Raw genomic sequence first — 27,270 nt, 5'->3', positions numbered from 1 at the left:
ACCTGTATACACACAGACATACTCATGCACGAAATCGTAAAATAAACAATTAATTAAAATGCAAATTAAATAAAAAATAGGTTATTAGTCAGATGTTGCGAATTCGAGAAGATTTGGGTCGATGCACAAATCATTGGAATGCAGAGTAGCAAACATGTATACAAGTATACATATGTATATATATATATAATGCAATTGAATGGGTCTTTACGGCAATTGGCACTATTATCTTGCCGGTTCGCACTTGATTTAGTTTTACTTTTTATTTATAGAATTTTTGGTTGCTTTACGTAGATTGTTTCGTAGCCACCAGCTGAATTTGTTGTTGATCCAGTGCCATAGATATAAAAATAATCACGACTATATTTAATCGAATTACAATGTGAATTAATTTCGTTGCAGTATCACATGCGTGATCACATTCCACAATTAATTGGTTTTCTGCTTTTATCTAGAATCCACACACTCGCATTCAAACTCTTAAAAGTTTTGTATGATTTACTCCTCATTATTACCTTTTGTCTTTCTAATCTTTGCTAATCCGTCGGCAATCGATGAACTGTAGAAAAGTTATCCATCCGCTTCGATGTAGCGAAATATGTGTAGAAAAATTGAAGTTTCCAATTTGCCTCAAGGTCTAGAAAGGCTCTAGTTTGTATATCTCTTATCATATGATTTAAGAAATAATACAGCTTCTTTACTAATTTTGTTTGATTAAAAACCAGATTTCTTGACGTTAGCATAGATGCGTTGTGCGAACTGTAAACATATTTTTCGTGGTAGGTAAGCCTTAAAATTTGGGGTAGACTCCGAAACAATGTTCCAGATTTACATATATGTAAGTATTGAAATGCGAAATTTTTAAGTTTATCATATCATTGATTAGTTTATAAAAAGTACAATTATTTAAAGTTTGTTGTCTGGCGAATTTATTAAAGGTGATCGCAGTCGAGCGTCCCGTCGTTTTATCAATGTTTAACGTTAACGTTCATTCAATGGTCCGATGTCCCGAGGCCCAGATTAAGGTAACGTTAGGTTTTCACTCAAGGTGGTAAGGCCATTCCTACTTTGCTTGACCAGTTTAGAGGTTGTTGTAATCGAATGCTGTACATGGATTGCAGCTTGGCTATACGAAAGAATAAGGAAATTGCCCTCAAAAGAGAAGAGAAATCTGTTATTAGTTGCTTAAAAGCTCCCCCAATCGCCAGTACTTCCGCCTACCGAAAACGCTGCAGTTATGAGGAAGACGTACAGATTTTTCTTTTTTAAGCCTATGAGAAAATTGAAAATAATACAATCTGGCAAAATTTCATTCGACTTTCAAAACAAGTTCCTTATTTGTCTTAATGATATTCACTGTGCTATACAGTGTCCACTTACTGCATCAAAATATCTCGTATAAAGCGGATTATAAAGCAAGATCTTTAAACGTTCCCATACAAAGAATAATTAACTCAGACATTCTAGGAAAAAGGAAAGTCCCGCCGCTTTCTTGATTAGTAATCCAACGAAGTTATTCGTTACTCGCTCAGCACCGCGGTTATAGCTTCAGTGACCTCCTGTACACCAATATACGTTCCCTTGAGGTGGGACTTCAGCTTGGAGCACGAACAAGAAAAAGTCGCTGCTACAGGAGAGAACAAAGAACTTTCTAGTCGCTATTTACGCGGGAGGATCATATTCATGACGAAAAGTGACACGGACATCGTAAATAATAATCGATATTGGCTTCAGTCACGACTTGGATATCTCGTTGGCCGCTTCCCACCCTTTTCCACCTACTATTGACTTTGTTTACGGACCTTGGGGTTATACTCAAATCTACAGGTTTCATCTACACCTTCACTCTGAATGCGAGGAAAGAATCCTCGCAGATCGATTTCGTACGATTTTTTTTGAGTCACTAATTTTCATGACGTCGCTAAAAAGCTTTCAAAAAGTATGCATGAAACACAAATCTAACGAGATATCACATTAACCATCACTAACCAACCAACCAACCATCACATTAAAACATCGATTGGAACTAATGAGTTCCCGAATTTTAGGGAAGCCATATATATATATATATATATATTACATTCGTTTTGGGTGTTTGGCCGCGCTCCTCCTCTTATTTGTGGTGTGCGGTTTTAATCCGACTCCTAACCGCAAATATTTCTTATGAGGAGCGTGGCAGAAACTCGAAGGTTTGCTATTTCCTGCCGAGGGGCGACCGTTATTAGAAAAAACTTTGTGTACCATTTTGGGGTTTTATGCATGGCAAGAAGAGGCAATAAAGCTATACCTTTAGAAGAAAAGTGATGGGGAAGAATTAAGTTGGATATTTCTAGTCTTATATCAATATGATTTCCGAATATTTTTAGTATTACTTTAAATCAGAAATAACTTTCCTCCCTCCCCAATCCCCCACTACCCCACTTTTTAGCTTTAATAATTATTTCTAGCCGATTTTAGATTTTGGCTTATTGTGCGTTATTTAATTACTTCTTCTTGACCTACTTGTAAGCCATTGGGAATAGAGCCAGCGTGGAATGATTGAATGATGCGTATAAAATATTGTGTTGTACTAAAAAAACAAAAATTATTTGATGCTGCTTTTGAAAGTTTCCTTGATTATAATAATAATTCACTTATTGTTGTGAGATCTTTCAGTACTGATGCTAACATATGGCCCACGACTTGTTTGAATTAGCCTTTACTCGCCTTACTTACTTACATACAGACATACATACGCGCATGTACTTTGCTCTGTAAGGGAGGCCTTTTATAAACGACCTTGTATTATGTTTCACTTGCAACATTTCGCCATTCATTTCATGTGCATATGTACATACATACATACTTATATTTAATATAGGCATAGGGCCAATTTAATAAGCACTTTTCATTTCGAAAAAATGTAGAACTTTGTAATACAGTCGTTGGACTTTTTATTCTCACAAATAAAATATAACGACTTCTACTAGTAAGTGCATGTATATGCGTATGTAAATGTATATGTGTAAATATTTTGCGTTCTTTCTTATTATTGTGCAGCGAAATTATCCAACGCGGCTCCTGATGCAATTATACATACACATACATATATACGTATGTACTCGTGCATATTCAAGGAGAATGTGCGCTGATGGGGAGCGCTGCAGTTGCAATATGGTTAATTGTTCTTTGTTTGTTGTTGCGAATTTGGCGTGCGCCTCACGCTTTATAGACCACAGAAAATATTAGCCAAACTGTGCGCTTGCCGTTGGAGTTGGCGTAGCATGAGTTGAGGCCATGCCAGGCGGGTAGCTGCGGAAGACTAGGAAATATTTTATATGTATTCACATTGTCTACGTAAACATGCATGTATGTATGTTTAAATGCTATACATTTATTGGGATTTCTTCATTCACTTCCGTTTTCATTTTTCCGATTAAATTTTTTATTTAAACATTTCTCCGTGTTCTGTTTGTTTTTTACAACTGTATTGCAAATGCAAAGGAAATCTAAATGAAAATTATAATTAAAAAACAAAAACAACTGAATTGCAAAAACATAAATAAAAGTCAAATAAAGAACACATTTCACGTAAACGAAACACCACAACGAAAACACGGCAGCGCGACAGAGGGCGGAAAGCTCAAAAGGGGTTGACGGGCGATTGCAAAAACGTCGAATAAAATAAGGCAGAAAAGAATTTCGGCTTCCGCCGCAAATTCGATTCGATGTTTGGCGCATTTAAAATTAGTGCTTGAGCAACTTTCAACGCGATCAAATCGTCTGCGAAATTTCATTGTAATCGCCTTGTTGCAAAGCAGTCGGTGTGCCACAGTCTAAACAGAACGTGCCGTCTGCGTGTCCCGCGCCGCATCGAAAGATACAATACGTGCGAATATCGTCTAGGTGTCAGTGGAGCAGCGATAAGTTTCACTAGGCGATTTACTTGACCACCGTGCGTCTTTCTTTTCGCGAATTCGCCATCGCGTACTGATTCGTTGGCCGCGATACAGGTCTGAAAGTTTCCAAAAAGTGTCCTTTGAGTGCTTGAGTGAATATTTTTTGCTCGACATTTTTGAGGGAGCTGCTGCTTTTTGTGGCAGGCAATGAGCCCGAAACTACATGAATTCACTGTAGTTCTGCGACGAGATGGACCTGAAACTCCCTGGGGCATTCGTCTTGTAGGTGGCAATGATCTGGATACTCCGCTCATCATAACTAGGGTAACATATTTGAGGATAGCAAAATCAACTGTCCTAGCAATGTTATTCATCCCCTTGTGATTAGTTTCTCGCATGCGACAATTATGTAATATGATCTTAAGACCACTGACTGTTTTAAATATGTGACTCTGCAACAAAGGACGTTCGTATGTTTGTAATGTGCAACGCGATTCAGAACAGAACAGAAATAAAAAATTATAGAAAAAAACCACCTCGGTATGTTGTGGTTGCCAACTGCCACTTGCCTCGTGTGCTTGTGTGTATTCATCATTACCCTTGCATTCTGCAGATTGAGGCTACAGCGGTGGGCAAGAAGAATCAAACAAACAAAGAATTGTGAAAGCAAAACAAGTCGCAAGCAGAAAACAATAACAACAAAAAGAAAAACAATATTTTTGTAAATTGCAGAGGAATCTATGATGCGACTCTTGCAACGAAAGGAGAACAAAAAGTCCCATTGGGAAAAACGATCGCGAGTTTAGAATAAATATTCAATTTACCCATTTTTATTTTTATTTTTACTTTGGGCTTTTTGTTGCCGAATTGCGCGATTTACTTGGCATCATTTTTTCAATTTCGAAGTAAATTGCGCGCATCGCTACTGTTGCAAATGTTTTTATTAACAAACCTTGGCATTTCTTTGCAAGTTTTGGGGATGCACCTTTTATTATTTTAAGTAACCTAAGCTAACTTTCATAAATATTATACAAATAGTTTAATACTTATTTTTATATACTATAAATTACTTTGCGCTGCGTTCCCACTTGCCATTCTTAACTTGTCTTCCATAGTTTTGGCAAGAAAGGAACAAAATGTGAATGATTGTGACTTTCGACGTAGCGGTAAGACTGGTAGCATGAGAGACCGCACTGCTGCAAAATTGCCTTGCTAGACAGTCAGGCTGTGATCAAGGCCTTTCGTTAGCATAGCCTCAAACTGTACTGAGTTCCGGAACATGGATGTGTTTCGGGAAATGTGAACAAGGAAAGTGGACAAGGAACGGGGCTTGGTAAATCGAGTACAAGCAGACACACCACTCTGAATTTCTCGTCTTGAGAAGAAGGGTAGAGCAACTTGCAACAGCAGGTAGATACCTCCAGGGTTTCACGTCCACTTTAACCAACAGTCGATAGACGTAGAACGTGAAACGAATACGTGGTATCGTAAGGGAATGTTATTGATCCTATGGCCGCCAGGTTCAAATCCACGTGTAGCTGTACATGAGCCGTTTAAAAAGGACTTTAGGGCTGGGAAAATTGTTTCAGGTTATCGCAACGGGCTTTTCTGACGCCTGGTTAATTCTTTTTAAGGGCAGCCCATCTAACCTAACTTAATATATTATTTTATATCGGATTTATTTATTTATTTAGTCTATTAACCAAAGGAAAGTTCCATACAGACTAATAACAAAACTCAGCTTAGTTACTAATTAATAATAGTCACAGGCAAGAAAATGGAATCCAATGAATTTTTAAAAACGTCTATCGAATGATATTTTGTTCGAGATCAGGTTAAGTTCTTTCAAAGACCGTATAATAGGGACATTAGGGGGTATTTATTAAATTACGCAGGTTCCGGTGGGGAATATTAAAATTATTTTTTTCTAGAAGAACAGGCCAATCTATAAAACCTTTAAATAATTTGAAAGTGAAAGACAGAGAAAGTAATCGTGAGCGTAGCAGTTTCGGGTTTATTAAAAGCAGTCGTATATGAAGCAGGCATTTTTTGAACACATTCAATTGAAGTAACTAATTTTTTTTGTACAAAAGAGGTATGTAATTATTTAGTCATGTAGTGGTAAAAAATTATGTGCTATTACGCCTTACAAAGCCCCGTTTCGGGTGCGTTTTCGCAACAATGTGCGAAATTCGACTACTGAATTAAAAATACAAAAAATAATAATTCTTGGATCCGAAACCGAATTAGATATTTTATAACTCGTAGAGACAGCCTTGTGAATTTTTGTGTACGTAACTTTGAAAAAAATTGTAACACTTAAAACAAGACGATTTTTAATGCTGAAACTGTCTAAAACTGCAATGCATCCACTGGGCAGAAGAATATTCAGAATATAGCAAAAAATTAGCAAAAGAAAAGCCATTACGTTTTGGTAAATGATAATATAAAAAAGAAAGGTCCTAATATAGTATACTCCCTTGGAGGACTACACAGAAGAGGCTATGAAATTCTCAGACGTACCTTCTATTGTGGTAACAACGCCGATTATGTAGACCCTTCTGGAAAGATGCAATGCAATATTCGCTACAACTACAACTGCAAAACAAAACCATGGTGATTAGGCGAAGTTATTCTCTTGGTCGCCAAATTTAATTTCTTGACTACAGTCTCAAAAAGTTTAGAAACATAACTTAATTATTGGCCTATAACTATAACGTCACTTTTATTCCATATTTGAAAGAGGAAGTTAATGAATGTTACTTTCCAGTCATCTAAGAAGACTCCGGAAACTTCAGACATGTTAAAATAAATTCCAAGGAGAAGCAGGGCAGTTTTTAAACTACACGACTGAAAAGCCTTTAATATCTGCCTTAACAGATAGTTTTAACTTATGACAAACTTAAGCATCCAAAACAGGACTGCAAAGACCGTAAAATCACACTGGGTAAAATTTGAACTGAAAAATTACGCAAAAAGATTGGGCGATGCCTGGAGTGAGCACATTTGCCTAAAAAAACGGAGGTTTTGCTTTGAGAAAATGAAGAGCGAGGAAGTCTTTGGGTTAAATTTAATTTGTGATTCAACATCAAGCAAATAGTTTCTGGAAACAAATTATTCTAAACAATTAAATTGCTTTTGAAACATTTTTTATTTATGTATTTTATTCCATGTATTTACATTTTAGAAAAAAATTTTTTAGGACATTAACCAAAAGGCTTTCAAATCTTTCTTACAATAAATTCCTTGATTCAATGAAATTTTAATGATGGTGGAACATATTTATAATAAATGTAAACTTTCACTATTTTCTTCAGAATTGTTTGAAGTTACGTTTGCCCTCAAGCAGTGGATTGAAAATTAACGAAATATACAATATAAGTATAATAATACATAATTCTTACGCATTTCAATGAAAGCATCCACCAGCTACATAAAGTTCGGCTGCATCGTTCTTTAGACTCTTCTTTACTTCTTTATTTTTCCCAAGCACCAAATGAATTAAAATATTCTTCCATTTGGCCTTTCCAAGTGCAAACCGCGCGTACCACATCGACTGCTGAATAAAAAATAAACCAGTACTGGACTGAAAAAGCAATCATAGTACCTTTACGATCCTGAAAACTTCTCATCACTTGTCTGGTCACGTTTCTAGTTGGGTTCGCTTAGCGGCAAAGAAACAGTTAAAATTAGCAACAAAGAGAGTTCATACGGAGGTGGCAGCAGAGCAACATCATTTACATCTTTTTGCTTTTACAATTTGGTATTTTGAGTGCCAAAATTTCAATAGGATTGTAAACAAATAAACACAGCAAGAACAAAGCCATTCAAAACATCACATCGCAAGAAAAAAACAAATCCGCTGCTCTAGTGATATCACCTTGTATGAATGCGGTACGATCGCAAATTTTCGAGCACAAAACCCCAAATTTATAAAGAGTTTTCCAATAACAGGTGTTATTTAAGTACATAAAAGGCTATCGAGAGATGATTAACGATTTTTTTTATGACCGGAATTGGATTGTATTGATCTGGACAACGTTTATTTTCAACAAGACGGCGCTACGTGCCACACAGGCAACGATACCAATGATCTTTTACGGGAAAAGTTTCCGGGCCGTGTTACCTCTCGAAGAGGTGATCACTACTGACATCTTGTGATTTAACACCTTTTAACTTTTTTCTTTGGGGCCACGTGAAAGAGAAGGTCTACGTCAACAGCCCAGGGTCGATTCAAGACCTCAAAGATGGAATTCGTGAAGCTATTGAGGACATAGGGTAACCACTTTGCAATTCGGTTATGGAAAATTTCATGAAAAGGATATTGTCCTGTAAGCATGGTCGTGGTGGTCATTTGCCTGATGCTATTTTCCACTATTAACGGCATACCTTCCTCTTTATAATGAAATAAACATCCAATCATTTATATTTAAAAATAGCATTTTTCTTTGAATATCAAAATAAAACCTCTTAATAAACAACCCTATAGAAAGTGTTTCCTTAAGCAATCTCAGACAGTTGCCGCTAGCAGGCGACATACAATTTTTGGTTCCTCTATTTTGTACAAAGAACCAAGGCGTACGCGGCACAAATTGAGAAGTCTGACTATATCGGCCAAGGTTCGGTGCGTACCCACCTGTTTACCCACTTATGCTTAAATAAATTTTTTTAAGATAAAATCACATGATTGATGAACCCATCCGGTGTTCATACCCCATGCACCGCTCCTCGATAATGATTTTGGTTTGTCAACGATTATTATGAATAAAATATAGTCGAAACTATTATTTGTATAATTCTAAATGAATTAATAATGTTTGCGCATTTTGCATATACAATTTCAGTCAACCGAAAAACATTAAATTGAAGGCTGCGTCCTCGCTCGGCTTAATGAGGTAAAAAATACTTTATTATGCGCTTGCGCGATCGATGACGGCTTGTGTGCAACATTTCATCTTTGAATTGACATGTGTAAACATTCTTGAGACATTTTGGGTCAGCGTTAAAGTGATTTATCTTCATTCATGACACGATGAACGATTTATGAAAATTCTTGCAATATTCATTTATTTACAACACCAATAACTATGCAAACATATGTACCTATGTATATATGTATGTACTTATATAATAAGTGACTGAAAAATTTTTCCCCATAAGAGGAGCGGCCGCGCCAATTTGAATTTGTTTCTTAGCCAGATTAATAATGTTGGTGCGCTGAGCAACTGCCAATTTGGGAAGGAATAAATTGCATCTAACAAATTTATTAATTTTGACAACTTCAAGGCAGAGTTTGGAGGTTGTCCGCTTATGAGAGAACTAAAATATCTATGGCGTCCTGTTATGGGAGGGTTGTCCGCTCAATAGAAAAAAATTTAAAAAATTCCTAAGGATCTTGGAGGCACTGAAAAAAGTGTCTCCTTATGGGAGGTATCTGTTAGGAGAGAGTACACTGTATTTCCGCTGTTATTTATTCCTGCGAAGGAGCTCGTCCTGTATTCGTAAAGTTTGTCTTACGTTCCAAATTTCGTTAATATTTCTATGTATGTATGTATGTACATGTGTATTTGTGGGACAGGTCTAGTTGTTTACTGCCCGATCGTAAAAGGGCACTCACCATTTCTAAAAATCGGCAATATGCGCTAATGAATATTTATCCTAGCACAGCTATTTAGCTAATGGCCAAAAGAACAAAGTTCAGACAATCAACATTTTTGGCCATTTACAGTAGCGATTGTGTGATTCACTTCCAACTACCATTTCGTTAGAGTTGGAAGTTTTATAAAAGTTCAATTCAGTAACTCTGGATTATTCCGATCAATAAAACCAAGAAGGGCTGCGTTATTAAAGAGTTGTTTGAGTTGAAAATAGGAAGTGCAGGACATTCACAGAGGAGGTTTTGTACCGACTCAATTTCCCATCTACTGCTTAGGGTGCTAATAGTGCAGTGACCCGTTATAACACCTGTAAGGACGCTGGTAGTTGATCTGTTGAATCCAAGTAGACATTTTGTCCTTTTAAGATTCAGTTTTGGCCAGAGCGCTTTGGAGTTCCTGTAGTTAGTAGTCAGAGACTACCTTCAATTGGCTTCCGCGATTACGCTCAAGTCAATCGCAGTGTATTCGCTGAAATCAAGTTCAGAGCCTTTCTTTAAACACTAATCGGCTCTTTCATTTCACTCCACTCCAAAATGACCGAGGATCCAACAAAGTGTGGTGTGGGGTTGTAGGATAAGCGAAAGCGATTTCCTGGATTCTTCAACACATCTTAAATTGATGCCTTGATCGCTGCTGGAGTTAAGTTCATTAGTTTTATCGTGTCTGCTACTTCGTTTAAGCTTGTAAGGCGCTACATCGATCTAGGGCCCAGGGGCAATTTAAGAATAATTGTGCGAGTACACTCCCGACCCAGTGCCATTGTGCATCTTTGAGCCGTTAGCATAAATATGGTGACCATTATCATCTGATATGACTCTGGTCTAACAATCCTTTGTGTAGCAGGAAAAAAGAAAGGAAGAGAATAAGCAATGTATCTTATTTCTTTTTAGCTCTGGATTTAATTTTTTTAACCTCTGAGAGAGCTTACATTTCGCTGTCCTCTTCTAAGTTGGAACTTAATTTATCTTCCCAAATTTTGGTTCCAGCCCCCTTCTTTTTTATGAACCCACTCATTAAGTTATAGAAATGCAAATTTTTGCCCCTAATTCAGACCCTAAAGTTGAAATGGTTTGCATTTGAGTTTCAGCTATATCAAACTTTAGCTATCGGAGCTAAAGCGATTTCGCTATTTTTGCTCCATTCAACATCTGGCCTCATTAGTGCACGCTAATATTTCTTGAGTATTTTAGATTATATGTTTTTCTGGGAGCTAGAAAATTTGCAAATTTTGTTAAATTTATTACATTTGCTTACATGGCGAGAAATCAGTTGAAATCGAGGTTGATCAAATTTGCTCAATGAAGATTTTTACATCTTTTTGTTTGAGAAAAAATTAGGCCGTGATTTGAAAAGAAGGAAAAAAGAGCATTGAGTTCGAAAATTAAGAAAAAAATAGCTTTTATGGAGTCTAATCGAGATTTTGCACAAATCAAGTCTAGGCTTTTATTCTAATTTTGACTATTTTTTTTCTTTTATTTCAATAATCTATAATAAAAATTGCTTTACAGATAGACAAAAATGTGAGGGAAAACAAGCTAAATTTGGCAACTAAAATAATAGGAATGAAAATAAATAAATCCTTAAGCAACTAAATTTAAATTTTTTACCAAATTAGATTTAGATATAGCGAAATACAGCAGGCTTGAATCGGATAACGAATTCTAGCCGAGAAGATCGCAAATTTAGTCTTAAAGTGTTCCCCATAAAAATGGTAAGAATTGCGAAGACTTCTTTGTGCAACATTAAAGCTTATTCGGTCAAGTAGAATTGGACAGTCGACAATGCCATTAACATCGCTGAAAATAAACGAAAGTGCAAGGACTGTCCTTCTCTTTTCTAGAGAGCTTCGGAAAAATCTTTTTGAGTTCAGCACACTAAAAACGCTCACGGCAATATTACTTAGTGTTATTGTTTATTGGCAATCCTTGAAATTGTATCCTTGTTTTCTCGAGGTGGACTTATCGAATTTTCAACTATTTTGTTTATTACTGTTTATTTATATAAATTAACTAATTTAGTAGTAGTAAACATTTTTTTGTTCTCTCATTGTTTCACAGGTTCAAGTTGGGAGCCCTGCTTACGGAGAAGTATTGCGCGGCGATATTATCGCCAAGATACGTGATTATGATGCTCGCGATGTGAGCCATGGAGATGCTGAAACGCTTTTCCGCAACGCGGGTAATGAAATCCAAATCGTCGTCCATCGTGATAGTAAAATCGCATACACACAAGGACTTGGCGCTGAACCATACAGAGCTGGCCTTGGCCCGTCACCAGCTAACAGCAACAGCCCGGATTTGCATAGTGCCAATGTGCCACACAGGCATGTACTCATACATTTAAAGTGATTTTTATATAATTTTGCTTTTCGTTCCACTTTTGTGCTTATTTCCCACAGAGGCCCTTCACCGTTTTTGCCAGGACCTGGCCAATATGAACGTGCCCTGCAGTTGCCTGTTGATTCGTTGCCGCAAACAGTATTTCCAAAACTGAACGCCTCAGGCGGCTATGTGCCACCGCGTGAGAGTGGATGCTTCAGTCCGATGCCTACGCGGGACCACCAGCAAGATGTAACCGAAGAGCAGGCGGCCATTGTAAATCAAGTAAGTCAATAAAAACCTTCAACGCTGAAATTGAAAATCGCTAAATTAACAATGGCATTGTTATATTTGAACTGTCCCATGATTCAATAACAAAAGGTTGAGTACAGTTTGACAACTGATTTCGCATGATATTGAATCCGTTAATGTAATTTGGAAGAAAGAGAAAAAAGAGGGACATAACTCTATCTCTTTTCGGAAAAGGTAGAAAAAATTGAAAAAAGTCGATTTAAGCCATATAATAATTTCATGATATTTTATAAATGGCACTCAATTATTTATTTTTATTTATTTGGATCGTGGTTTGACAACCAATTGCGATAACCAATACCATACAAAAATAAAATACACCTTATTTTAATACTTTCAACCTAATTGTTGAATCTCAAAAATTTTTACAATTTTCGGTACGTTTCACAAAATCCTGGCAATCTATACCTTAAAGACTATAAGTTTCCCATATAGCAAAAAAAAAAAAAAATACGTATATAAATATTATATTTTTATTATTATTAGGTATATATATATATTTTTTCTCATTCTCAGAAGATTTATGTTAAATAATCCATGTACGAATTTTGGAGTCCGTTTACTTGCTGTAAAATTTAATACATACGGAAAGGATTAGTTATACTTTAATTCCACTTCTAAACCTATACTGAAGTAATAAATAAGAAACTCCAAACGAGAGAAAACCATTTTTATTTCGTCACGCCCGCTAATCACACAATCAATTTTTTGATTTCCGTAATTTTCACAGAATTGAAAGATGCGAAAGCCAAAACAAAACAATATGAGCAAAACAATATTGCCTGATAACTATTTCAGCAAAAGTTTTCATTCTTTGCTTTTGAGTACTTCTTCTTTAGAATTAAATAAGGAGTAGCATTCCAAGAGGACATCACGGATTTACTAAGTAGTTCAAGATGGCCGACACAGGGTGAAAAAAGACAACTTAAATTTCCTTTAATTATTGCTTCATGAAATATACTAACAAATAAATTAATTAATAAATACTTAGTATACGAGCAGTTAAAAAATGTGGCATATGGAAGTCTGTTAAATTATTTAATAAAGAAGTAGAAGTAGCTTATTAAGCCGTCCTATGCTCCAACTGTGAGTTAGAGGGTCTTATATATTATATTATACTCATATATTATTAAGCATATTAAAATAAATAAAGCAGTTCAAATATTATTTATTCTGTTCGCCTGAAAGTATGCCATGCATTTGTATAGCATTATTTTAAACTCCATACAGAATGTTTAAGATGACACAAAGTAAGATATTTCATTATTTTTTAAGGTATTTAACTGAATTTTTTTAAGGTTTGCCATTTGTTTAAATATTTGTGTGAAATTTTCATTTTATTTAACAGAAATTTTTTCGCACTATTTAATTTCATCAATTTCTCTTGACGGACGTGCATTGTCATGTATGAACGCAAACCGAGCTGTTTCTTTCGGAACTAAGAATGATCACCTCAGAACTTTTTGTTTATTTATATAAGTAGTGTGCGAGTGTGAGTGAGTGTTTAGATATTACTTAATGCTAAATTATTGGTCTAATTTGGAATTATTACACACATCCTGTCTAGTTTAAGCTGGTAAAGTGGGTATTCTTATTAACAAACACATAAACTTCATAAACTCTATGAAAAATACTAATTTCGAGATTTCTATGCAATGAAGGGAGCTCAATAATCCAACAGGGGAGCTCATGAACATGTTTTTATTCAATTAAATATCTGTAATTCAATTTTTACGATCCCATAGAAATGGTAAGTGCCAAGCGCACACGCCATCTGTATGTGTGCATGTAAATATCCCAACAAATGTAAATGTACAAACATCTTTTTACATAGTATGCATTTAAATACACATTTACACACACATGCGCACGTATGTCATGTAGCTATTCGTTGTGTATTGCCAGCGAAGGTGAATTTAATTTAATGCCAAAGTGAAGGTATGAACTTTTATGCGCGATTTCTATTAAAAAAGTCGAGGCGAAGGGTGAATGATGGAATATTTTTTTAAGAAATGCTATTTTGATCTCTCCAACATTTACAAATATACAAACAGAAAGTGAACACGAAAGTGACATGACGCATATGAAGAGCAAACCAAATGCAGGAATAGTAGCCAAGAAAAATAAAAGATTGTGCACTCGGACCGTCCGCCCGGTTGGCATTCTTTCCTGCCATTGACATCCGTAATAACGTTGGTTTTGATGATAATTAGCGTGATGATGATAATGTTCATTGACATAATTGCTCAAAGAGGGCACATATTTTTGAGGAGATGGTGGAAGATATTTAGCTAGGAAATATGTACGTGCATACATATACATACACATACATGCATGCATGTACAGGTGGCTCTGCGTGATTGTAATACATTACCATAATTCGATCCCATGATCCGTTAATGTACAGTTTAAAGAAAATCGGTGCAGCAAATTTAGTAGTCTGATCTGTTTTATTTTTTGCAGTCATGATTCTATATACATAAAATGGTTCTTTCATCATATACCAGTAGAAAGAGATTTGTACTCGTCTTTTGCCTCAGTACTCGCGGTAGAAGATAACTCTTCTTCAGGAAATAACAAACACAGTTTCTATTTATACTGAGCCATGTGATTATTAATGTCAGGGATAGAGCACTGCGACCTTAACATCTATTACGCCCCCTTCAAGGATTTTGGGAAATATCCGTAAATCCTACTTGCGACAGAAACTTTAATATGTAGCCAACTCTTTGGAATTCTATGCCGTTCGTTATTTTCATGATCAATCAGATTATTTTGCCATTCTTTTAATTTTTTATTTTGCGCAAATGGCTTAAACTATTTTATGGCCGATATTTAGCTCTTGGGCGATGCTACGACTGCTAACATGCCGGTCAACTTCGATTATTTCTTTGGTTTTACCGACATTTTCGACGACGAGATTGCCTGTGCGAGGTGGATCATTAACGTTAAAAGTGCCACGTGTAAAATTTATTGAATTTTCTCTTTGTTATTTTCCATTGTTAACACCCTGTAACTCACAACTGAAAGGAACAAACAAAAAATAGCAAAAGAGTTTTTTCTAGTGTGCAATGCAACTTTGACAACGAGCACAAACTTCACTACAGGCATCTATCGGGGAAATAATGGATTTCTTTTTCTCCAAACTAATAAAATTTTCTTTAACTCCTGTTGGAGCGTATTTAAATCATTTCGATTGTGAGCAAGTTGTTTTATAAAAATTCAGATTGTCTTCCACGGTTCCTAACACCTTGCGGATTCGACCACATAGTAGCCCGTCATATCTACTTCGCAGACATCTTTGCGAAAGGTGTCGTCGATCCAGCCAACTCGTCTTTCGTAATTAGTTCGATTGGGAGTTCGTTGGTTGAACTAAGCAACTCTTGATTTGAAATTACGCAAGGCCACCAGATTTTAAAAATTTTACGCAAACAGGCATTTACGAATGTTTGCAGCCTTTGGATAAGCACGAAAGTAAGCGACCCGATTCGTAGCCATATAGCGACACCGATTTCATATTGGAATTAAAAATTCGTAGTTTAATATGGCCATAAATAGAATTGGAAAGCCATATGTTGTACAACTGGAAAAACGCACTAGCTTTGTTGATATGGTTGGCGATGTTTTCAATCGTTCCGCTTCCTGGTGGTATTTTACTCCCAGGTAGCAAAATTTTGCCTTATGACTTATCTCTTTTCCATACACAGTAAAACGGGAGCTTCGTTTTGCATACAATTTGAGTTGTATTCTGTCTTGCTAAGGTTTATTTTAAGGCTTGCGACATTCAAATTTGCTTGCAAATCTGTCCTTTTGCCGGACAAGAGCGCTATGTCATCTGCGTATGCCAGCTCTTCTAAGTGTATGTGGAAGTTTCAGGACAAGTTTGCTTGTTATTGCTTCATGATGTGATTTGGTAATGCTGATGACTTTTTGCGGTATGCCTCTACTTTGTGAGCGCAATTAAATGGCTGTGCTAAAAGCGACGAAACAAGCTTGAATAAGCGACAACCATCCGTTTATTTGTTCTAATGTAATGCGGAGAGAGATGATATGATTGGAACATGACCTGTTTGTACGGCTTGCTGCTTACGTAAATGTCGTTTAAGATGCGTTTGTATTCTATTAAATATATTAATATTTTTTGCCAACTGATGCCTGTCATCCAATCTTCTGGCAGTTTCTCGACGCGCCAAATTGCATCAGGTGATAGTGTGGCATGTAATGTTCTATTCGAATTCCGGTTATAATGATTAAGTGGCTCTTCAAGCGTGTTCGATTATAAAAACACATGAGTGCTCTGGACCGCCTCAAACCTGGTAGATGACCCCATTGTAGTAACGAAGAGCTTCCAGGTTGCATCTGATAATTTTAGCAGCCGCCTGATTTTGGCTGTGTTACATAGTCTGCTGAAACTTTGCTTTCGATCAAAAGCAATGATGAAATTGTGAACATTGTTTAGGAAAGCAAGTAAATTTCTTATTTTATAACAATTAACATAATCCTATGTATGTACGTATTCAAAGGGCAAGTTCTTCTTCTTCTTGATTGTCGCGATAACCTCTTATGCGATTTTGGCCAAGTTTAACAAAGCGTTAAGGCTGATATTGATATCATCAGCATACGCTCTTATAAACGATTGTGCCGGAGCGATTAAGCATCAGGCGAGTGAATCACCCTGTCTGAAACCTCGTTTAGTATCAAACGGCTCGGAGAGGTTCTTCCCAATTCTGACGGTGCTGCTGGTATTGAGCAAAGTCATTTTGAATAGTCGTATTAGTTGTCCGGGGATATTTTCCAAGACTTTTCCAAGAGATAGCGTATTGTGGATATTTGGTCGATTGTGGATTTTCGAGGTCTAAAGCCCCACTGATAATATTTAGAAGACTAAGTCCGCGGTAGTGGACTCAGATTGCGATTGAAAATTTCGGGAAGGTTATTTGCTGAAGGTAATTTGGCGAAAGTTCAAGCTAAAATTAATTTTAAAACACCGTTTCTTATTAATGTCTTTTTTGGTGAATTACATTGAATATTTCCCATGCGTCTAATAAAAGTATAATCTTTTGCAGATGCATTGAAAAATAAGAATACGACTTCTAAATATGTAAGCTTTTGAATAAAATTATCTAAAAAATGCACTTAGAAAAGAATATCCTTAAATAGAAAAAAATCTCCTCTCTCTTAGTAGTCGATAACGGGTTCATACAATTTGTCAGATGATTCTCCTGGGAGCACTCCCGCAAATAAAACGAATTTTGTAGTTTGCTGCCCCTTTGCGTCACAATTACCTTTCTGGAGCAACATCAGGACGCACACCACAAATAAGAGGTGGAGCTCGTTCAAACACTTAACAGAAGTGAACGTGCCAATTATTATTTTTTTATGCTACAAGTACCTACGTGCATATATTTTATACTAAATATATGTTAAGATCAACAATACTTTACTAAGTTTGATAATTCAAGAAGTGGCGCATAGATAAGTGGCATTAAAAAACTTTGCAAACACTAAAACCTCTCATTAGGTGCCACCAGAGTTGCTGCTTTTTCGGTATGTTTGTATGTAGCTACGCATTTGAGCACGACACGGCGTATGAGTGATCCAAACACGTCGAGCAATGGCAACAGGCCGCAAAGCTGTGATTCCTTTGTTCATCGCGAGACTGCAACCTTCCGACAAAATCCACTGCTAATTTGATGTAGCTGCTGTTGCTGGTAATGACGAATCAAAATATTCAAGGACAATTTGAATGGAGGTGTAATTTTAGATCTTCAAGGTGTTTACAGCAGCGCGTTAAATGTTCATTGCTCATGATTTTGTAAATCATTTCTCTGCGCTGTTTTTGTTTTTCTTTTTTGTTTGTTTGTTTATTTACACGAATGTAGGAGGGACATATGTACACATACATACATTTGTACGTATGTGTGTATTAATTTGCATTTATATTGATTGCTAATATAATATTTTAGTGTAGACACATGCATACCGACATGCATACACACACACACAGATACATATACATATGTACATTCATATACTAATGTTTATAAAATTAGTGTATTTACTTAAATGAGGCTACGAATGACTATCGAAACTATCGAAAACAAACTCGAATGCACCATTTGGAAATTCACGGTGAAATGAAAGCACGTAAGGCGTTGCCTTTGGCTAGGTGGATCATTTGGTGATCGACAAAAATAAACTCCTGGTAGGCCGTACGCCCATGTAAATGTCTGTATGTATGCACCTGAACAACATTTTATCATGCCATCCTCCAATATACATACATACACTTAGTGAGTGGTTATTCTAGAAATCCCGAATTCAAATCAGTAGCGTGGGCGGTGATGATTCAAAAACTGTTCATATAGCTAAAAATCCGAAAATTTGCCACACTCTAAATTAAGATCTCAAAAACTGTTGTCTACGTTCCGAGATTTTTGTCTAAAAACTATTTATAAATCGGCATATAAACGAGTATGCGACTCAAGGATCTCAGAATTTTTCTCATGGCATTAAGTACATACGTATGTGACTGTTTGATGATCTTAAGTTTCAAACGAAGTTCTCTCGCGTATCTCGAAGTTTTTCTTATGGGGCCTCAGAAAGAGAATTTCGTTTGTATCTCGAAAGCGTAAAATATCTATGATTTTATTTTCCAAGTTTTTGAGACTTTTCAACGCCACACAGTTGGCCATTGCTGCTTGCCGTACAGCTCTGCCTTGAGCAAATAGCAAAAAGCGCGTGGGTGATGCTAAATATGCTGTACACAAGTCCAAGTTTATTGCTTTTCGTTTATTTTCGCCAAAAACAAAATCGTAATATGGCAAATAATTTTGAAACGAAACGTTCGTGCCTAACGAAAGCTCTTTGGCGGAGCAACCCCTTGTATGCTAGTGCATAAGTTGCTACACATATGTATATATATGTATGTATGTGTGTGTAAATCCATTTAAATGAGTGTCTGCTGTAGCCAATGGAATGTACGAGACGAGGTAATTTGTGTGGCTGTGAAGAACTGCTCGATCGCGAAAGGCCACTAGCTCTCTTCTCCTTTCCGAATAGTCGCAAGACGCCCCAATATTAAAATTTCAAATATTTCTGAATTGTTTGCTGGTATTATTTTTGTTTTTATTAGTATATATGCATGTATGTATGTATCTTATACATTGGCAAATATTTGTATATACAGAGGGGACTAAATATTTGAAAATTCAGACAGATGTGGAAAAATTGCCAATCTGTGAAAAATTAAGATTCAGTTGCTTTCGGAATATTGAAAAATTCAGATCAATTATTTAGAAGTTTAAGTAGTGAAAAAATAAAAAAATTCCAAACGATCTCTTAACTACGAGTACGAATTGACGAGCAAGTGAAAACGACATTATTTAAGAGTTTCAACGGAGAAGTTGGTCGATTTTTAATATATACTTATTTAATATTTTTCAATTCATGTATTCCTATATATGTAGACCAACCAGAACTTAATAGAACTATGATACCACATAGCTAAAGTGATTTCTACATTGAATAGTGATGATTTGTTATGTAATTGTCAAAATTATATGTTTTTTTTTTACTTTTTCAAATAAGGGCGTTGACAAATAAATTTAAAGTTGCACACATACAAAACACACAAAACCACAGAGAAAAATGGAATACGTTCAATTTAAAAACGGAACCCCACACTACTATAGGGCCCAACCGGACCTCAATGAATGCATTCAATATCAAGTAAGCCACGCCTCCAGCGAAAATTATTTTTTTTTTTCAAATATATGCCCAACAATATAAGTTAGTTACATACATACTCAGCTAATATACCGTTAGGAATATTTATCCTTAATATTTATTTACCCCAAATATATACATATGTACTACATACATACATACATAAATTGATCTAAGATATTTTGATAACGAAATTTCCGTAGCAAAATATTTCGATAACGACTGACATCAACTGTTGTTGTTGCAACAGAGTAAAACATTCCTTTCAGACTTTGAAAATGCTGATGGTATAAATCCTTGAATATAAATCCGGGACGGTAATAGTCTCGACAGTCGGGAAAACGTGAAGGTCGAAAAAGTTAAGTATGTGAATAAATATTTTTAGAAATTATACAGAAGAACTTTTCAATAAAAGAAACTCATTCATATGTATGTATGTATGTATTTGGCGTATATCTTTCATGCATTGTTAATTTTTTATGTGTTATGGAAAAGCTTTCCTGAATTTAACACACTTATTTATTTTAACAAATTTCTGCGCATTTAAAAAGAATCACTTGTAAACAATATGCACATACCTTGGTTCGAGAATATTCCTTTTGAATTTCCTCAGAAATATTTACATATGTGTGCGTATGTGTATGTATGTATGCACATTTGCTCATTCTCCATCAACACAGCACAAAAAACAGAAAATGAAAAGGTCTGTACTGAGTTAAATAAAATGAAAATTTGTGATATTTCGGAAATTCAATAATTTGGCGAGTGTATCTGATCAGTAGAATAATTGTTGGCTTTTGAAATATATACCTAAATTATTTTTAGAAAGTTGAGAAAGCGCAAACAACTCTTTAGTAGATTGGCGAAAATATACGAAAATGAAAACATTGAAGTCTGTCGCACTCATCATTACTGCCGCACCCAACGCTCTCGTCATAGTTGGCCAGCAGCTAGATAACCACGCCTATAATCGTTTGTTGCAAAATAAATTTTCTCGTTACCATTTTTACTTTTTTAATTTGCTTCAGGCATATTATGAATACATATGTACATACACATGCATCGATTTATACGAGTATATAATAAACTATGTATCTTCGAAATTTTTCGATGTTTACTTGGGAAATGAAATCAAATTTAAATTGGGTAGAAATTCTAGCAACTCCGTACAGAATTCAAAATGAAAAGTTTGAGCCGTGATTTTTAACTGGCTCACAAATATAAGTATGCACATATCTGTGGAAAGCTGCAGATTTAAAACCCATCTTAATAACAATTGAGTTTAAATTGTAAATTTTTCCACGGGAGGTTACGATTTATAGATCTTAGGAAGAGTTGCTAAAGTTAAAACAATTATTTTTGTTAAGCGACCACAGAAAAGAGTTTGCGTATTTCATGTAAACGTGAAAGATAGAAACTTTTTATTCAAATGCAAATGCACTTTTTATGTATTCGAGTATTTGAATATTTTTGTTCTTTTAACTGCACATACATACCTACATCATATGTACATATGCGTCAGCATTGATATATATACATACATATACATTAATATTATATATACATAAATTGCAGTAAACAAAATTATTCAGACGACACCTGCTTCGTCACGTCAATTTTCACTTTTTCGAATTTCGTACGCAAATTATTCGTCAAAATGATTTGCTTTGTTCAAAAGTGTCGCTCTGCGCTTTATAATATTTAATTATGTCTAAATTCCAACAAATGCAGAGTTATCTCTTGTATATTTTTCATTGCTTCTTGGGCCGATTTTTGTTGCTCTTGACCATCTTGTGTAAGACGTTTTTTGAATCAAGTCTATTTTTGCGTTGCAATTTTTAAATACATGCATACATATATTTTGTAAAGTCTAAAATTAATTACATCAACAACATGTCAACGTATATTTCATGGTCACAATCTACACATGCACAGAGTAAATATGAATGTTCACACTTCCACTCCCTACTCGCCGCTCATAAATGTGTTTTTCTTTAAAAACTAGTGAACATTTTTAATTTTCAAGAACGAAGAACGACGCCAACGGCGTAAATACCACCTGAAAACGCATTGTGGGCATAGAATGTGTTCGTAGAGTTCATTTATTTGTATAAAATATACCAGTTTAGTGCCAAATTAGATTTATTAATTAGTTACTTTGTACACTCTAAAGGATTTCCGATTAATTTGTTTTGTCACTATTATTTTAATAATGACAGTGATATCATAAGACATTCCCCATCAATTTATGGATATGAAGTTGACAGTGGGATATATACCCTGGTCGTTTCGGTAATGTAGAACTGACTGACATTAAAACGATTTGAAGTGGTTACATTCAATTTTTAACGTACAGAATGTACAGATTACATTTAATTATGGTTGTTTTGTCAGGTATGCGATTCATTTATTAACACTTTTTAAAAATATTTCTATTGGTTTGTATGTTGAATGATTTTACTTGTAAATATGACTTTGATAAATATGTAGATGTCGAATTTAAGCTTTATAATGCACTTGTGAAGTCAGCCCACGTTAACATTTTCCAAGGCAGGCAGTGTCGTCCAATATAGAAGCAATCAGTTGTTTGTCTCTTAGTGCGCCATTCACTTCTTCTTCGTCCCACTGCAGCACCACTTTGTACAGACGTGGTTCCTTTTTGCGAATGATGCGCAGTATGCCACGTGTTTCAACTAAGTCGACCAATCCTGCAAATTCAGCTTGGTCCAATGCGTGAATATTGCGCTTAGTACACACTCGTCTATATACCTCGTGTAGGCGTCCAATGGTTATGTCTTTGTTGCGTTCTTTACGAAGCATTAGCATCAGAGAACATAGCACAATTTTCTGTTGCAGTGGAAATGAGTCTTCTATGTCTTCTTGAAGGTTTTGTGAAACACCATATACTTTGTTTAACACCTCTGCCACTTGAGACACTTGCACTGGTTTTAGGATGACTGGATAGATAAAAAATTTAAAAATAATTGTCTTTAAATAATATTTAATAAAATCGCCAATTTACCTTCTTTAGCTTTCAGATTCACCTGACGCTGCCCTAATTTCATCTGTTGTTCCGCTATTTCAGCTACTCTCCTGCCAATATCCAGTGCGCGGCGTACATCACCACTCACTGCACTAACTTTAGCTGCCAAGAGCTGGAGCGTAACTGGAGGGAAGACATCAAGCACTCCCGCTTCTTCAAGTCTCGCACGAAATATTTCTACAATCTCCTGCTTAGTGTACGGTGGAAAATGCATGTGCTGTGGCTTTAGTTCGCATCGTGCATTTAGTCGCATTAATGTGCGCTCTGTGAGATCTAGACTATTAGCTATGCCCACCAGCAGCAGTTGCGCTTTTGGTAGTGAAGGCCACTCAAAAATGGTATATAAAACTGACTGTTTAGCACTACAAAGCTGATCGATTTCATCTAATACAATGAGCAGCATACGGCGTGACGTACGCAAGTGATGCTGCATGCATGCAATATAATCACGCTCACTACGTCCGGAGGGATGAAGCTTGAGTTCAGTACACAACTTTTTGTAAACACCATTTATGCTGGCAATGGACGTGCAATTGATGTAGACGCATTTCAGTTGTTTAGATAGCTCAGGTGACCTTAAAAGCAAAGAGAGACATGCAGTTTTGCCAGTGCCTGGCTGCCCGGATACATACAAACTACCAGATCGCTTTTCCTCTAAATGTTTTTCAAAAAAGGTTCTTAAGTCTTGCAATTGCTTTTCTCGTCCTGGCAAATGTTGAGTTTCGGCACTATTTAGCACACGACGCGCATTTTGGTATTTGTTACGCGTGGGGGTTACTTGTTTCTCAACTTTTTCTTCTCCTGAACGAGTGTGTACGTCTTCTTCATCAGTATCAGTATTAGCATCTTTGTGGTCGTCTATACTTAATCGATCTATTAATCTTGAAGGACTTATCAATTGAAAATTTTGTTTCCAACGTGCCTGCTTCGGTGGTGATACATCTGGTCCGCCTTGCAATTCTTCAAATTCATCATCATTTCGGGCATTATCTTGGCTATGTGCTTCACCGCTGCGTTTTTTAGTCAATCCAAGTTTGCTGCTGGATGAACCTGAACGTGTTACCTTGCCACGCCGTGGTGTATTATGATCTTGAGCATCTTGAGTTGTTACTGCAATCTGATTACTTTTCATTTGACGTCTAGTTTTAGCTTTACTCATAACGTTGCTGTTTTTCGAATTTTCTTTATCTATTTCTGCAAACGTAGGTGATTTTCTACATGTATCTTCTTCCTCCTCGTCGCCGCTTGCAACAAAATGCTTTGTTTGGCGTAGACGCCAAAGTTCTGGACGTAATGAAGGCTTTTCAGAAGTGTCAACAGGATGAGCACGCGTTGATTTGTCAACACTATTCAGACGAGTTGAACGACGAACTGTGGTCATAGTTTTTAAAATAATATAACAAAACAATTTTTATTAAAATACACAAAACTTGTAAATTTTCTCTTATTGAACAACACACTGTAACATGCTAACTGATAGGATGGCGCCAAACTCAGTGACAGCTGTCATCTTATACCAGATGTTAAAAAGGTTGTCATTTAATTCAGCACAGGGTGAATCAAATTTTATGAGTGCAAGTTTTTTATACCCTATAGACTATAACTAGAAATATCCGAGAGCTTTATCTGCTATATCATGTATTTTATAATTCTCATTCACTTCTAGTATTGCTTTTTCTATACTGAACTATTTGATGCTCACAGCTGCATTGGAAGGCCAAGATTACGTAAGCCGCTATAAATACGAAATGAAAACCGTATGCACATAAAAATAAAATAACATCAATTGAGAGCCCAAACGGGGGAGCAAATAGTGAGAAACAAAATATTTCTTATAGACAGATAAATATGGCTCAAATCTTAAGTTTTCGACTGATACATATGTATAGCATATAAAAACCTAAAGGTTCTACATACGTAGTTGTGAATGTATGTATATACGTATAAATGTGTGTGAGTGTATTGTTCTAGAACGATGTTTATAGTCATATTTTCAATATATAAATGCAAACAATGTATGAATATGTGAATATACATACATATTTTTTGTATACGTTTAGTATAATAGTATTATAGTTTTTGCAGACGTGCACATATGTACGTCTGTAGTCGTGTTTTTGTATATTTTCTTTGCTCTCTAGACATTTTTCCACAATATTTATGTATGTATATAATTGAACCCAGTGATTGTAAAATATTGCTTCTTTCGTCGTTTATTTTAATTTTAAATGCCATAAAAAAGCTCCCAAACATTTAAGCAAGACATTTTATTGTTTTGTTTTTATTTAAAAAAAAAAAATTTAAATACGTATGCTCCGAAATTTTAAAATTGATTACATTTTAAGACTTACGCTGAAATTTTTCTGAAAAATATTTACATATCTCAAGAATTGAGTTTTTATAAATAAAATTTGTTTTTAAAAATACTTTTGCCACAAAATAAACAAAGGTAATAGAAGGTAACAAAGGTAATGTTTTTAATTAGATTTTTGATTTTTTTAGAAGATAGGTTTAACTCAACCGAATTCTCTTGTGGATTTTGTGGTATAACAAGCGCAATTTATGAAAACTCACGTTTATTTTTTTAAACCATGCACACGGATGTGCTCGTCACTATAAATGCACAACCACATACATGCACAATTTTAATTTTTCAAATATATTTGTACATATGTTTCATACTTAATTTAATATTTTTAGCATTCTTTTATGTTTACGATGAATATCGTACTGGTCTCTGTTAGACGCAAAGCATTATTATACCGAAGGCATAATAAATACATAACCTTCAAATCCCACCGTGAAATATGTCGTATTCAATTCTTATCTGACATCTTATGTGGAGTCTATCTCAATAATTCGTGTCAGCTTCTTCTTATCAATGCATTCCAATTTTTGGAAAAAAACATGTTTGAAAAAAATGTTGAAAACAACCGAAATATTTCTCTTTAAAAAACGTTATACCAAAAATTTCAACACTTAATAAATAAAAATAATATAAAATAAAATTCTTAAAAATAAAAAAAATTGTTCAGTTTAGTTTTAATTGTACTCAAGCGTACAAATAAACCAATTTTTAGAAGAATTGACTTTAAAGTTAGTTAATCTCCTATCTGATAATTTATAACAATTTTTTCCATTCGTGCCTTATTTGGACGACGTCTTTATTAGCTTTCGTCTAACTTGTTTATTATATATTGACTAGCAACCCGCCCAGCTTCGCACGGGTATAAAATATATACCCTATGTCCTTCACTGAAAAAATGATTAAAATCGATCCAGTAGTTTTGGCTTATTCATTATTGCCCGTGGCCCGCACGCGTTAAATTTGGAGTAAAACAATTCTCCTTTCTTTATAGCATGAAGATTTCCTGCTATCTTTGGGATATCTAAATTCATACCCTACATTTTTGCATATTAACTTTTTGCATTTTTACATATGTATTTATTTTATTTTTACAACAATTACTATATTACAGAATGTCTTTATATACAACGTTCATAGCCTTCTTGTCATTAGACAATACAAACATGTTTTCTCTAGAGGTTACTCTTGAAAGAGCGACATACAGTTGGCCTTGTGAAAAACAGTCAACACTCAAATCTAAGCCTGCAACGTTGAAGGTTTGACCCTGAGATTTATTAATGGTCATTGCAAAAGATGTCTTTACCGGAAATTGTAAGCGTTTAAATTGGAATGGTAGATCCGATGGTATCAGAGGGATTCGGGGAATCAATACATCTTCTCCGGTACCACATCCTGTGAGTATTGTGCACTCTATTATGAAAGTTTTCAGTGATTTTACCAGCAAACGCGTGCCATTGCAAAGCTTAGGTGGACTTAGGTTTCTTAATAAAATAACAGGACAACCTATTTTCAGCTCCATTTTGTGAGGAGGGAGTCCAGACGGTTTCAAAGAATTTAGAAATTCTGTAGGAAATTGAACAGCTTCTTCCAAATCGAGAACAGTATCGACCGAGTAGTATATTTTCGTCGGCGCATCAATCTTTGAAATAATCAAGTTATTTACTTTATCTACTTGTTCGTTAGTTGGTGACAGAATAGCTCTTTCTTTAAACCAAGATATTGTCTTATAACTTATGTTATCAATGTCTGGATAGACATTGCTGACTAACTCTTGGATGTTGTCTATCAAAACACAAAGGTTTTCTATATTAGGTTAATCCTTCCCTCACTTTGTGTTAATTCTCCATTGCCAACTTTTAGCAGCATCTCTGGAAATAGCCTGTTCTCACGTGAAGATGACGAAATCCTCATATTAGTTTTAAGCTCTAATTTATTGACATACGACTAAAGGTGGGATCTTTTTAGC

The 27,270-nt window shown here is 35.4% G+C and overlaps 2 protein-coding genes across 10 annotated transcripts in view; one reads left to right on the top strand and one right to left on the bottom strand.

Moving 5' to 3' along the window:
- The window catches only part of LOC128861360 (PDZ and LIM domain protein 3), a 46,481-nt gene that overhangs the window by 7,682 nt on the left and 11,529 nt on the right, over positions 1-27,270 (top strand). For 4 of the 9 annotated variants that reach the window (XM_054099452.1, XM_054099450.1, XM_054099455.1 and 1 more), the window contains exons 2-3: positions 11,593-11,858; positions 11,934-12,138. In XM_054099452.1, the coding sequence (XP_053955427.1) occupies positions 11,593-11,858; positions 11,934-12,138 (471 nt within the window). Of the gene's footprint in view, positions 1-3,719; positions 4,203-11,592; positions 11,859-11,933; positions 12,139-19,411; positions 19,571-19,755; positions 19,897-27,270 lie in introns of those variants that run through there. The other 5 variants (XM_054099454.1, XM_054099453.1, XM_054099457.1 and 2 more) reach the window with 3 other exon arrangements.
- Positions 21,973-24,438, bottom strand: LOC128861359 (cell division control protein 6 homolog). The gene is made up of 2 exons (XM_054099449.1): positions 22,916-24,438; positions 21,973-22,850 (listed from the first exon to the last, which is right to left on the bottom strand). The coding sequence occupies exons 1-2, from the start codon at positions 24,315-24,317 to the stop codon at positions 22,429-22,431; spliced, it is 1,824 nt and encodes a 607-aa protein (XP_053955424.1). The 5' UTR covers positions 24,318-24,438; the 3' UTR covers positions 21,973-22,428.

Source organism: Anastrepha ludens, chromosome 4 (genome assembly GCF_028408465.1).
Source record: "Anastrepha ludens isolate Willacy chromosome 4, idAnaLude1.1, whole genome shotgun sequence".
NCBI classification, from domain to species: domain Eukaryota; kingdom Metazoa; phylum Arthropoda; class Insecta; order Diptera; family Tephritidae; genus Anastrepha; species Anastrepha ludens.
Note: the sequence above shows the minus strand (reverse complement) of the source record. Positions and strands in the feature narration are given on the sequence as shown.

Bases quoted from the DNA above. Each gene is read 5' to 3' on its own strand.
- LOC128861359 (XM_054099449.1), bottom strand. From the start codon at position 24,317: ATGACCACAGTTCGTCGTTCAACTCGTCTGAATAGTGTTGACAAATCA. The intron at 22,851-22,915 runs GTAAATTGGCGA...TTATCTATCCAG, and splicing joins GAATCTGAAAGCTAAAGAAG to TCATCCTAAAACCAGTGCAA.